This window comes from Manihot esculenta, chromosome 6, assembly GCF_001659605.2.
Source record: "Manihot esculenta cultivar AM560-2 chromosome 6, M.esculenta_v8, whole genome shotgun sequence".
Classification (NCBI taxonomy): domain Eukaryota; kingdom Viridiplantae; phylum Streptophyta; class Magnoliopsida; order Malpighiales; family Euphorbiaceae; genus Manihot; species Manihot esculenta.
This window is the reverse complement of record NC_035166.2, coordinates 10994016-11008843: the sequence shown is the minus strand read 5'-3', so window position 1 is coordinate 11008843 and position 14828 is coordinate 10994016. Positions and strand designations below refer to the sequence as shown.

General features: G+C 36.9%; 1 protein-coding gene across 10 annotated transcripts; it reads left to right on the top strand.

The window, feature by feature from the left end:
• Window positions 1-332: 332 nt before the first annotated feature.
• On the top strand, window positions 333-8968 carry LOC110617549 (AP2/ERF and B3 domain-containing transcription factor At1g50680). 10 transcript variants are annotated; one of them, XM_043957568.1, is made up of 4 exons: window positions 333-522; window positions 847-1049; window positions 1151-1700; window positions 7767-8968. In XM_043957568.1, exons 3-4 carry the CDS (start codon window positions 1543-1545, stop codon window positions 8845-8847), a joined length of 1239 nt encoding a protein of 412 aa, XP_043813503.1. In that variant the 5' UTR covers window positions 333-522; window positions 847-1049; window positions 1151-1542; the 3' UTR covers window positions 8848-8968. The 10 variants fall into 10 exon arrangements, with proteins under 10 accessions (XP_043813503.1, XP_043813500.1, XP_043813504.1 ...); XM_043957565.1 differs by having other exon boundaries at window positions 333-619; XM_043957569.1 differs by having other exon boundaries at window positions 333-1049; window positions 1151-1228; window positions 1516-1700.
• The last annotated feature ends 5860 nt before the right edge of the window (window positions 8969-14828 follow it).

The following is a 14828-nucleotide window of genomic DNA, read 5'->3' as shown; positions in this document are numbered from 1 at the left end:
TTGTCCCCCTTGTTTGGCGCAATCACATTCATCCGCAAACGACAACACCACAAGATGAAAATCCAACGGTCTAAAATCGCTGGCAAGTGGTCAAAATAAGCTTGAAATCTTCTCAAGTGAATATCGTCCACAAGCAAAAGCCCACGTGGCACATCAGGTTCTATCTCATCACGATTCACTGTTTGTACTAATTAGATTTCATCCATCTCTCTCCCTTTCTTTCTTCCTGGTTTTAAGCAAAACTCCGTCCTTTCCGACCCATTTTGCACCCCCAAAGACCAGAAAGCACTCGACTTTATCTCCTCTCTCTCTCTCTCTCTCTCTCTCTCTCTCTCTCTCTCTCTCGTCATTTATTATTGTCATTATTATTGGGAAAATGAAAAATCTGGTGTTGGGTTCTTGCGTTCAAGAGCTGCTGAAGAGAGAGAGCGTCGATCAACAAACAATAGAAGGGTTTTGTTTTTGGTTTGATTTGGGAAACCCTAGCTGTTGGGTTTTGCAGATATTTTGATAATTGAGTTGGTGGGTTCAGTTCAGATCTTAAAGAGGGACACTAGAGAGACTGACAGAAGAGAGTGAGCACACACAGGCAATTGTATGAGGCCATACCATTGCAGAGGTGTGTGCTCACCTCTCTTTCTGTCAGCTTCCCACTTGCTATGTGTTTCCTCACAGCTTTGATTCTTTGATGCACGCAACCTTCAAACTTCTCTTAATTCTTGATTCTTGACATAAATTCTACACACCCTCTTTCTTTCTTTCCTGCTTGCTTCTACTTTCTTCTTTTCTTCTTCTTCTTCTTCTATCTGTGCTGCTACTAATAAACACTTCTCTTTCTTTCTGTAGAAACATAGAAATCTCTTGGTTACCATGAAGGCATGCTTGGACACATTATTGCTGATCTCTCGTCTCTTTCACCACATCCTCATTTATGGCACCCAGCTTGCTTTCTCTTTCTCGTCACAGGCACTCAAAACTTATCCTTATCTTTTTGCAAGTAGTTTGTCGGTGCAATGAATCGAAGAGGAATGTTGGCGAGTTGATCAGAGGTCAGCTCTTGTCAATAATTGCTTATATTTATATAAATATTGAAAACAAAAGAGAAAAATTTTAACTTGTATATTTCTGATGATTATTATATTTAAAAAAGACTTGTGATGGAGCTCGGGAGCGTGATTTCCCATGGTCCTCTTTGGTAGGGGAAAGGACTACGGGAGTGCTCTTGAAGGTACGCCTGGTTACTGTTCAAATTTAACGGAAAACGGTATTTTCGAATCAAAATATCATCATTCTTCTTTGTTTTTCTTGTAGTTTTTTTTAAAATAATTTTTTGCTTTATCTGCTTTCTTCTTTGTTTTCCAGAAAACATGCAAGATAAAGAGGTTTCTTGATCTCCCTTAAATCTGCTTTTGATTTGGGGTTTTCTAATTTGGTCTAAACTAGAGTGGGTTCCCATAAAATAACCTGATTTTTCCCCTTCTTGTTGATTATTATTACGTACATGTATTTCTGAAGCAAAGTGCAGCTTTCGAGTTCCATCTCATGGACTCTTATCTAGTAGCAAAATGGAACCCTTTTCAAAATGGGTCTCTGCTAATGGTGCCAAATATGGAAAGGGGTTTTTGTTTCCTCTTATGGTCAGATATTCGCCATTCTATGGCTAAAAGGGAAGTTTTTGCTGAGAATTTCCATGTTCACAGGTAAGTAATTGATTCTGTCAGCTAATTTTTCTGGATCTTTTCTTGTTTTCCTTTTATGGAAGATCTTTCTTCTTTGCCAAAGGGCTATTTGTTTTGTTATTTAAAGTAGTAAAAATTTATGTCTCATTATCGTTTTCCACAGCACTTATTGTTTTGTTTGGCTTTTGTGGGAACTGCTGCTTTTTGCCGCTGCCTTCAGGAAACAGGTCCCTTTTTATTCTTAGTTCTTGTTTTACTTGATAGATTCTGCAATTTCCACTTCTTTTTCCTTTGATCTTATGCTTTTTCTTTAATCGTTTTTGTGTTAGATTTGGAAATTTCGCTTCTGTTCTGTCCAGATTTTGGGCCTATTCTATTGACTATTCATACGGTTGCTTTAAAAGAAGAAGACTGCAACCCATTAAAGAATAATTAAGAAATTTGTTCACCATAAATGGAAAAAAAATTTACTAGGAAATTTGCCTGATATACTTGAATAAATGATTACCAACTTGATACCAATTCTACAATTGCTTTTATTATATGTAATAGATAGTTTGCCTGCAATAAGCAACAGATTTTGGTCTCAACTAATTTATGTTGATGGATTTTATTGATAAATTAACTGGTTGATCAATCGCTTTCTTTATGCTTAATACGATGTTTCAAAGTTTTGGGTTGCAAAAATTGCCCTAATAGTTAGCTTATATTTTAGTCAATGAGAAACTTTTTTTTTTATGGTGGATTGCAGTTTATTTCATTACAGTCCTATGATGATTATTGTCTTTAAGGTTCCTTTCTTTAGGGAACTGGACCCTACAGCACATAGGGTTGTGGGATGCAAAGGAACTCTTTTAAAGTAAAGCAATAATAAGACAGTACGGTCCAATCAGTTTTTCAATATATAATGTGAACAATGTAAGATTATGGGTCCAATTTTGAAGATATTGATGAACTTAAGAGAAAAATAATAAAATGGAAGCTGTTGTCTTTGTTGTAATAACAAGAAATTCATAGTATTAGATTGTATTCTTTTGAGTGAGAATTTCCATGAAATCTCAATTTCTTTTATACATAAGCCAAAACTTCAGTATATATTTCAGTTTTAGGCAAATCTTTCAATTGCATTAATTACATTCTTGACTTAAGACTGTTTTTGTTAATTGTGGCTATTAATTCGTTGTTATTAATATTTATAAGTTAGTTTTAGATTGCAAATCTTCCTTGGCAAGTTCTCTTGACCATCAAAATCTTTGGCTATTCGATATGCATTAATCCATTCTTTGTGGTTCCGTATCGATTTTGGCGTAAACTAGTAATTCATGGGCATAGTGTGACGCGTCCTATGATGTTAATGTGTGTAATCGACTCCCAATTCTATTTTGGATTCCATATCAACTTCTCAAGTACATGTAAAATTGGTACTTGTCATATTAACTTCCTAAGTTTGATGATATAATTGGTGAAATGAACACATGGACTTTTTTGGGAGATTTTCTATTATAAATTCAAAAAGCCGATTTTAATTATTTTTCTAATCTAAATGTTTGTTTCAACTTGACAGCTGATCTTATAGTAGTGTAAATGACATGTTAAAAAAAAAAAGAGAACTAATTAATCTTCTCTTAAACTATTATGTGTCTTTCTTGTTTCTCTTCCATATTCCTTCCAAGAAGGTTTTCTATTGTTGCCCATAATGTTCCTTACTCATTAATTGTTTGTAGTTGATGACTAGAACCCATTATTGTATATTCGCCGAGGTTCACTAATCTAATCCCATGTCATACTTAAATTTTCTCGTAATTCATCTGTAACCTTAGCTTCCTTAGCTTGATCAATTGTTATGGTAGAGCCAATCTTGTATCATGTTGTTGTTTTTTTTGTCGTTGTTGTTCTCCAATAGCTAACAAAATTACATTATCAAAACATGTTTGCTTTTGTTATTTGATGCATTGAAGAGGAAAGTAGATGGCTGCAACAAAGTGCTAACCACAAAACTGGTTTTTTACTTGTTTCATTGAATAGTTTTTATGTAGATGCATTATCTTTTTTTTACCTATTAGATGACAAACATTAGGAGAAACGGAACCCCATAAATCTTGTGGAGTCTATGTGACAATCAGCTGCGTGCTTGTGGGAATCCCACATCGGCAAAGTACGGAAAATCAAAATTGTATATAATAGTTGGGACAAAACTACTAAATAATTTGGATTAACCATTTTGGGCCAAGTGAGAATTAGATTCAAAAAGTTATTTGGATTAGTTTGGGCCGGGCCGTTTCAGTCTAGTTGCTCAAGCTATTCTTGTTTGCATTGGTACCTGCTTTGAGTATAGCATAATAATATTACTTCATGCTAATTCGATATATCCTCATCTCGTTGACAAAGAACTATGATTAGGCTTCAATTGATCAACCGGAAAATGTGGTTTGCTAATTATGGAGATAAAACTATCTGACATTACTAAAATATTTGCTTCAGTTTGTGTATTGTGCTGCTCTATAGTTTACCATTTGAATGTATCTTTCCATGCCTGTCTTAGAGTCACTTTTTCGGAGTTACTCCATGAGGTGTTATTAGCTTATGCAGTCTACAAAGTGAGTTTTATTATTGTTAAGTTGACTTATAATTTTACAGTCAATCCTACTATTGAAAAAGCTTATTTGCATTATTGGACAGAATTTTATTTTTCCAATTGAGAATGGATCAAGACATGTTAAATAATAGTTTTGGATAAAAAGAAATAGTGATACTGATGGCATAATCTGGTTTTTGCCACCAAGGTTACATACAAGGAAAAATCTTGTTTCGAATTATAGATTATCTAGAGATTGTTCATAGTGAGATAGGCAGATATTGAATTTTTTTTTTTTTTGATAAATACTGAACTGAAAAAAATTCAGAATTCTGCTATGTAATGTATTGAACAAGTTCAAAGTTAAGAAACATATTTAAGCAATATTAAATGCATTGACCTCTCAATTAGGATCAAATATTGGTGAAGCTTTCGTGAGTTGTCTGAAAAGAATAATATGAAAATTATTTTCTTGTTTATTGGTGTGTTTTTATGCTTCTAGAAACCTTCTCCAATCGGTCAATCCTTACGAATGCTTTTGGGATCATCACTTTCTTCTGGAGAGGCAGAAATGATCTTGGATGCTTTTAATCATAACACAAATGTGGTGTATATTTGCATGTGGATAGGACCCTCTTGTTGCAATTCATTTGGAAAGAGTTTAGATGGATATATAGATAGATAGACAGACACAGAGAGAGTGAGAGGGAGAGGGAGAAGCAAGAACATGGTTTAGGTTGGATCATGTAGTAGACCGAAATGAAATTTCTTCTGCTAGAAAAGAGAATCATTGGATTTAAATTGCATAGAGGCTTGCCTCAAAATATAGCTTGATACTAAATTAGACCAAAAAGTTGTTTTTGAGTCGTTCTGATCTTTGGTTGTGCCTGAACTCTGCTGCTAAATTATGGCGGCTTGCTTGATCCTAAGAACTCAAGTTAATAAGATGGGAGCTTTGTTTTGAAGATATATTAATAGACCAAACTCTCAGGAGTCTAACCTGGTGAGCCAGTTACCATGAAAACGGAATGAGATGTTTTAAACAGAAGTTGTAGTTAAAACCTTTTGAAACTTCAGTTTGGAATCAAAGATTTCTCAAGAATTCAATTTAATTCATTTCTTTTCTATCAAATATCTTGTTGGGAATGTAAAACTTCATTTCTTTTTTAACTTATAAGATTTTTATTTTTGAAGAAGAAAATGAAATCATACATGATTTTGTAAGAATTCATTTGAATTCTTTTCTTGCCAAATGAATTGTGTCAAATGGAGGGTTAATGATGCTATCTTCTTCTTATGCCACTTGTCTCTTCTGGATTCTCTTTTATGCCAATTCTGCTAGGAATTCATGTAGGGATGGCTTAGTTCCTAGCCGTCCCTTACCTTCCCTCTTATGCTTTACCATTCCTAATAGTGGATTCACTACCTTCAGAAACTATAAACTTGTGCAATTTGTCATTATTTAAGTTTCAACTTATTTTGCAATTTTCTCTTCTGGAAGTAAGCCAAGGAGCTGAATTATTTTCACAAAGGTTTTGGATTAGTCATTTGTTCATGCATATTGGGTTTACTTTGGTTTTTGCCTATCTCCATTCCTTGTTTTTCTTGGGCATCATGAGTGAGATATTGTGCAGATGTTAACTATATTAAAGCTGTTCTTGAAATTAAAGCTGTTTTACCTATTAAAAACCTTCATTTTTCATGCTTTTGGCTTCTAGATTTTCAATCATTGTGTGTATGTATGAGAGAGAGAGAGAGAGTTTAGAAAGTAGTTTCTCATTGACCCAGCAGTAGCACTACTAGGATGCTAAGTGCTCATTCATGTGACTTGGAAAGTTGAAAAAATCTCAGATGAAAAAATTTGTGGGAAATTATGATTCATTAATGTTGCAGTCATGGATTTAAATTGCAGTTGTGGCTACATTCGTGGTCGTGTGGTCGTATGTTGCAGGTAATGGAAACAGGCCTATAACAATCGTAATGTAACAACTTATCTCTAAGCAAAATTTTCAAAAATAATTGTAGATACGAGTAGAACTGATATGATTACATGATAAGCAGAAATGCGTCGAAATCAAATAAAGACGTTCAATCTGTTGGTGGTAAGCGCTTGATTCTATGATTGGTATCAGAGCCAAGGTCATGGATTCGAATCCTAGCAGGTGCTGGGGAGGGGATTGTTGGTCAAGTGGGCCAACATCCTGCTCAGATCTTTCGAATCATGGTGCTGGGGCTTGCTATTCTATAAGGAATTGGATTTACACCTCTGCCAATAGTTTAAGCTTTTGGTATGGTGGTAAGTGCTCGATCCTACACAATCCTTATTGTTAGATATCATTAGCAATAATCAATTTAAAGTTATAGATAGTGAAGGATAATTCTTCACACTCTAAATTTGACAAGAATACTTGGCATCCAACATAATTTTCTTTGACAAATAAGTAGAAAGTACCAAAGCTTTTTATTCTCGAGGAGTTCATTTTAATATTTTCATTAGAATTTTTTCATCAATAATAATAAAATGCAGCCTTGTGATAAAAATTCACCCTGGTTGGCCGAATTTCTGGTTTGCCACTGTTTCTTGCTGTAATGGCTTCATCTTGAGCGGATGGTTTCTTCTACCAATTACTGTAAAGATGTATATCTCCCCTTGTTGGGTATGTGTATTTACTATAAGAATGCTATTGTAAACATACAGTGTATTTCTTTCTTTTTCTTTGAGATTGAGATTGTTGCGAAATATTTATTTTCCTCATAGTATCTGAGGTGGATTGCCTTTATTAGAGATGCTAACCATTTTCTTCTAGTGTTGTATCTGCAAGGAAGTGACCTATGAGTTAGATAACTTTATAATCTAAAGATTTTAACAACACTTTTACCATTTGTTTGTCCCTGTTGATCAAGTTCATCTCAATTCTCGAACTGTGTCATTCCTTAAGATTGCTTAGGCATTTTTACACTGACATTGGCATTGCAATCAGAAGAATATCAGCAGATAGAATAAAAAATTTCTCCATTCTGTTGTCTGTTGCTTTTTGTGTTATATTTTAACAATATTCCTTTTACTTGCAATTTTTGTCATTAGATAGTTGAGTGAAAATCAGTTACAGAATGATAAAATACGATGTCGATGCTGGAAATTTCTGAAATCTACTTTTTCTAGGAGCTCATGCAAATCTCTGTTTGTTAAGTTGTTCTTATTATGTTTTATTTGTTGTCTCAAAAGTTCTTTCATACTATCCAAGTTCTGAGTGAGAATATTTTCCATAATCAACATGTTGATTATGAAACAATATATCCAAGTGCAATCAGATTTCTTAATTTTTCCCACATTTTAAAAAACATAATCTGATTTTGCCTGCACAAGCTTTCTTGAATTCCATTAAATTTTTTCTCTAAATGTCTCTCCTAGCTGTTCTTTTCTTATTCTTTTCACTTGCTTAACGAATTAACCATAAACTGTGTCGTGCTATGTTCTTTACCAACCTTGAAATGCAACAAATTTGTCTCAGGAACGCGATGGGGAAAGATATTGTGAGCATGATTTCGAGTGGCGAAACTGCTGTGATTGAAGAAGTTTCGGATTCGAACAGCACCACGTATCCATCACTTATGAGCAGAGAAGCAAGACTTGACAAAAGCATCTGCACTACAAAATTCAGAGGTGTTGTAGCACATCAAAATGGTCACTGGGGCAGTCAAATATATTTCGATCACCAACGTATTTGGCTTGGAACGTTTAAATCTGAGAAGGAAGCAGCTATGGCATATGATAGTGCTGCACTAAAGCTTCGAAGTGGTGATTGTCGCCGAAATTTTCCATTTACTAATGTCACAGTTGAAGAACCAAAATTTCAAAATTTGTATAGTACTGAAGCAGTGTTGAACATGATAAAGGACGGAACTTACCAACACAAGTTTGCTGATTTCCTTATGACTTGTACTCAGAATTCGAATGCTGATCTTAGCCCCAAGCTTATGAAGACACAAAGCAAGAGAATACTAACCTGCAAGCAACTATTTCAGAAGGAGCTAACACCAAGTGATGTCGGTAAGCTTAACAGACTTGTCATTCCAAAAAAGTTTGCTACTAAGTTCTTTCCAAGTATGTCGGAAGTCGACCAAGAAAATGGTGTTGATGATAGGCAGCTAGCTTTCTATGATAAAGCAATGAAGTTGTGGAAATTTAGATACTGTTATTGGAGGAGCAGTCAGAGCTATGTGTTCACAAGGGGTTGGAATGGATTTGTGAAGGAAAAGAAGCTGAAGGCTAATGATACCATCTGTTTTAGCTTATGTGAGTGCAGAGAAAATTCAAAAGTTACTCAAACATATTGTATGATTGATGTGAAGAATGGTGAAGAAAGAAGTAGCTTGTTGGGGTTGGGCAGCCAATGGGTTGATATGGGAGTGGAATTGCAGCTTCAGCTTCACCTTGGCCAAAGTTGTGGGCAGGATTGTATTGAGAAGATGGAGGAGGAGGAGGAGGAGGAGGAGGAGGTTGTTGAAAGAGGAGGATTGGTGATGGCTGAGCCAAGGAGTGAGTGTGCAGATACTAAGGGTTTCAGACTCTTTGGTGCTCGAATTATCTAAAACTGAAGATTTAAGTTTGTGTAAAATTTAATTCCTAATTTTCCAATTAGTAATACATTCTTCATTAGTGTAGGTTTAGGTTTAATGGTTTTGAAAGTGAAAATAGAATTTAATTTTTATTTAATTATTTGAGTTTTGATTAAAGATTTTTCTATTTTCTGTATTATTTTTGTGTGCATAATCAAATTAGAAAAATTGTTTCTCATAATGAGAAATAATAAGAAGGTGCATTTTATTTTTATTCGTTTTGGAAATTTTTTAAGGGAAATAAATTAAATTAAATATTTGTTAAAAAAATTTGTAGAGAATACAGGATAGCTGATGTTCCGTTATATTGTGTTATTGTGTTTATGTTCCTGGGTTATATGGGTAATTGTCTTCTGTAAGGGTAAAGATGAGTTTTTACTTCTTTATTTGCTCTCACGTGTTAGAGGTCATGTGACCTGTAGGGTTATGTAACCCTTCTTAAACAGATCACAGTGATAACATGTCTCTTTGTACGATTCTTTACATCTTGAATAAAAGGAAAACAATTTTCTTCTTTCTTTTCATGGTATCAGAGCAGGTTAGGGTTTACACTCTTTCCTGTCCTCTCTCCTAGAATCCGGTCGTCCTTCTTCAAAACAACACCTCTTCACACAAGATCTGGCTTATACGCCAGACAAATACCATCGCCGATCTCACACCGACTCTGGCTTGCATGGGAAGAAAATCTTGTTGAAATTCTTCTCTTCTTTCAAAACGGTCACAAATTTGTCAGATCTAAAGTTTTGTATATCAAGATTTGTACCTAAAATCAACAGATCCTGTCGATGATGGGGGAACGAGGAAACAACAGTAAAGAAAGCAAAAACACGGAGATGAAGGACAAAGTTCAAATCGCAACTCAGAATCTTGGGGATCCTCTGACTCTTCAGTCCTCGGACCATCCAGGTATGGTTTTAGTATCTGCTCCTCTGGTAGGGACAAACTTTAGATCCTGGCATAGAGCCATTAGGATAGCCCTAGGAGCTAAACAGAAACTCGAATTTATAGAGGGTACCGTTACAGTGCCTGATAAAGAATCTGATTCGTATGAACAATGGAAGCGGTGTGACTTTATGGTCACATCCTGGATTTTGAACTCTATATCCAGAGAGTTGGTAGATGGTTTCATTTACACAGCCTCAGCCAGAGATCTCTGGCTTGAAATCACAGAAAGATTTGGTGAATGTAATGGCACCATGATCTATGAGCTGAGAAGGAAAATATCCTTGATATCTCAAGACATTGCCTCTGCATCTGTCTATTTCACAAAATTAAAGGGGCTTTGGGATGAATTGGGGTCAATGGAAACTCTCCCACCATGCACATGTGGTGCATCAAAGGCAATAGATGAGCTGAATAATAGAAATAGGTTAATGCAATTCCTTATGGGATTGAATGATGCCTACGGGACAGTTAGAGATCAGATCCTAGGCATGGATCCTTTGCCCTCTGTGAATAAAGCCTATTCTATGGTACTCAAATTTGAGTCTCAGAAGGACATTCTGGGAAGTATAAATGGGAACACTGAACCTTTAGTCCTGATGAATAGGACACAGAAACAATATCAAGGAAGGCAGAAAAGGCCTGACCAGAAAAAAGGACACTATTCCTACTGTGACATGGATGGACATGTCAGAGAGGGTTGTTTCAAGCTAATAGGATACCCTGAATGGTTTAAGACAAAAACCAAAAATAATGGACAATTCTCCAAAACAACCAGAACCATAGGCCATGACAAGAGAGTTGTGGCAGCTGTTGAAGCCCCCCCAAACAGAAAGGACACCCCCATTGACATGCCTGATACATCTACTCAAATAAATGACCTTAATATCATGTTTAGTTCCTTACAACAGGAGGTCAGCAAACTAATGAAAGGAAAGGCTGTACTCACAGCAAATACTCACCAATTTGATTACAGCAATGAATATGATTCAGATTCAGGTCCAGTCATATTTGCAGGTACTTCTTACTCTAAATATTCATCTTATGCATCTTTCCATAAGCACTGTAATTGGGTCCTTGACACTGGTGCCACTGACCATATGTCTTCAAATCAGTTAGTTTTTCAATCCTTAGACTTATTAAATAAGCCAGTTTCTGTTTACTTACCTGATGGTAATGCTGTGAAAGTTTGCTATACTGGTTCTATTATGCTTTCAGATTACATATACCTAAAAAATGTATTGTTTGTTCCAAAGTTCAATTATAATCTTCTTTCTGTTAGCAAGTTAATCAAAGACTGCAAGCTGAGTTGTCTCTTCCTTCCTACTTGTTGCATTATTCAGGACCCTCTGACTAAGCGAGTGGTTGCTGTGGGCAAGGAAGAGGCAGGGTTATACAAATTGAATCAGATGAGTTTTTTGCCTCTTGAAATTGATAAACAATTGGTTGCTATTGTGAATACTATGCCTGAGTTGCAATCCTTTGTGAATACCACGCTTTCTACACATTCAGTAAATAAAGAAAGCCATACTTTCAGAACTGAATCTTGCATGTCTGCTGTTCATATTCTTGATTGGCATGATAGATTAGGACATGCATCTCTTGGGAAATTAAAACATATTGCAATGTTTCAACACACTGAGAATATTCCCTTACACTGTCAAACCTGTCCTCAGGCTAAGCAAGCCAGGCTACCCTTTCCACTTAGCAACACTACTGCTAAGAAGCCTTTTGATCTACTTCACATAGATATTTGGGGACCATATAACATAGAAAGTGTCACAGGAGCTAAATACTTCTTAACTCTAGTTGATGACCACACTAGAGCAACCTGGACTTTCTTGATGCGTCTTAAGAGTCAAACTGTTCATATCCTATCTACATTTATGAATATGGTGCACAATCATTTTAACACCACTGTTAAGATAATAAGAACAGATAATGGTTGCGAATTTCTTAGCAATGAATGCTCCAGATTACTAAATCAAAGAGGTATCATTCACCAAAGATCTTGTCCTCACACCCCTCAACAAAATGACATTGTTGAAAGAAAACACAGACACCTCTTAGACACGGCTAGAGCCATCAAAATTCACTCTCATGCGCCTCAGATCTTTTGGTCTGAATGCATCCTTACTGCCACCTACATAATAAACAGACTCCCTATGGCCCAATTTGGTTGGCAGACCCCTTATGAGCGCCTCTATGGGCATGCCCCTGACTATTCTCATCTGAAAAAGTTTGGCTGCCTCTGTTTTGCAACCAAAACCACTCCTCATAAAGATAAATTTGGCAGCAAGTCCATCAAGGCTGCCTTTATTGGTTATGCCAACAATCACAAGGCTTACAAACTATATGATCTCTATACTGGTACTATATTTGTTAGCCGTGATGTTGTTTTTTATGAACATATTTTTCCTTTTAGCACACCACCTGAACAAACCCCTGTGATGATACCTATTCCCATACATGATCCAGAATCTGTCCCACCTCCACCTTCTCCTCCCTCTCAGCTTCCCACCTCTCCTAGCCTTCGCAAGTCTTCCAGAACTATTAAACCTCCTTCTTGGCTAGAGGACTTTGTTGCTTCAGCCACCACTACTGCTTCCCCTTCCCCCTCACCCATCTGTTTTACACCTTCCTACCAAACCTATGTTCTGAATGTTTCCCACATCCCTGAACCAACTACCTACAGTCAGGCATCCCAAAACATTAATTGGCTTAATGCAATGCAACATGAATTGCATGCACTTGAAAAAAATAACACCTGGACCCTTACAACCCTCCCTCAAGGCAAGAAAGCCATAGGTTGTAAATGGGTCTACAAAGTTAAATGTAAACCAAATGGTGACATTGATAGATTCAAAGCCCGGTTGGTGGCCAAGGGCTACAATCAAATTGAAGGTCTTGATTATAAAGACCGTTTCTCTCCTGTTGCCAAATTGGCTACTGTTCGGATTCTGATAGCCCTTGCCACTCATAAACAATGGGCTGTGTTTCAACTTGACATAAACAATGCCTTCTTACATGGCACTTTAGATGAAGAAGTTTATATGCATCCTCCCCAGGGGTATAATAAGGCCTTGCCAGGGCAAGTCTGTCTCCTTAAAAGGTCTCTGTATGGCCTTAAACAGGCCTCTCGTCAATGGAACCTTGAATTCACAAGTTATCTAAAATCTCTCGGTTTCACTCAGTCTGCTCATGACTATTGTCTCTTTGTTAAAAGCACTACTGATGATTTTCTTGCTTTATTAATATATGTGGATGACATTCTTCTTATTGGTACTTCTCTTGTTGCTATGACTGAGATCAAACATGCCTTACACTCTAAGTTCACCATTAAAGATTTGAGATTTCTCAAATATTTTCTTGGTCTTGAAGTGGCCCGATCTTCTACTGCCACTCTTTTAAGCCAAACGAAATACATATCTGACATTCTGAAGGATGCTGGTATGCAATCATGCAAACCAGCCCCCTTCCCTTTACCAAAAGGCTTGCAATTGTCTCTAGCTACAGGAGATATTCTGCCTGATCCCCATGTTTACAGGCGCTTGATTGGAAGGCTTCTTTATGTCAATCTCACCAGGCCTGACCTCAGTTATGCTGTCCAGCATCTGAGCCAATTCATGCATCAACCCCGCAAGCCTCACTGGGAGGCTGCTATGCATGTCCTTCGATACTTGAAGGGCACTCTTCATCAAGGCCTGTGCTTCCCTGTTAGTACCTCTATGCCTCTCACAGCTTACTGTGACTCTGATTGGGCCGCCTGCCCCTTCTCCAGAAAGTCACTTACTGGGTTTTGCATATTCTTTGGCTCGTCATTGGTTTCCTGGAAAACCAAGAAACAGCCTACTGTTTCAAAATCCTCCGCTGAAGCGGAATATCGTGCCATGGCCAGTACTGTTTGTGAATTATTATGGATTTCTTATATTCTTCAAGACTTACAGGTACCTATTCTGTAACGACCCGAAAATCGGACCGCTACCGGCGCTAGGATCCGGGTCGACTTAAGGCCGCCGGGACCCGTAGCAAGCCAAACATACATCCTGTAAACCTGTGTAATCCCATACATGATCAACAACATGCATAAAAATTTAAAACTTTTCCTTCAACAACCAACTCAACCTGAACATACATTACATAACCATAATCATGACCCCTCTGTGGGATCTCATCAATGTTCCAATGATCACTATAACATGCGATGAGTTGGCTTACATAAACATTATAAAACATTTTGATCATGTACTAAAAGGGATACCTCAAAACATAATGTCAAGCACAATATCTAATCCTCAATATACCTCATTACATAACATACTACAATCTCTTACATTACATTAGTACAATTGTCATGTCCACAATCTAACTATTACATCAACATACTTCCATAAGCTCTGGCTAACCTTCTGGTCTACCCTGTACCTGCACATCTGGGGTTAGGGGAGAGGGGTGAGCTACAAAGCCCAGTGAGCAGAATAGTAGAAAACAATATATTAAAATTTCATGCTTTCATGGAATGCAACACAACACAACAAATCACATCTCGGATGGTATTGTCACCTATAGTCCTCTACATAGGTCCAACTGTGCCGGGACGTAGAATGGGTCAACCGGTCTTTCCCTTATCATAACATATCATATGGACCAACTGTGCCAGGGACGTAGAATGGGTACAACCTGGACTTTCTCTTACATCGTGCCAGGGACGTAGAATGGGTACAACCTAGACTTCCATACCATATCATGCCATAACATCATCACATCATATGAGGACTAAAGGATCATCCAATGACCAATCCACATCAACATCATAAATGCAATGCAACATATTCGTGAATACTAATGCAAGCAACCTACTATATCTCATGGCATTCATGATGCATGGATCATGCTCAAAATTCATATTTCATTTATTTTAAAATTTAAGGTTTATTCCACTCACCTCTGGCTAGCTCTGACAACTCTGAAGCAGCTGGCTCACTGCTGGGGTCCTCGGTTCCTCGGGTCCG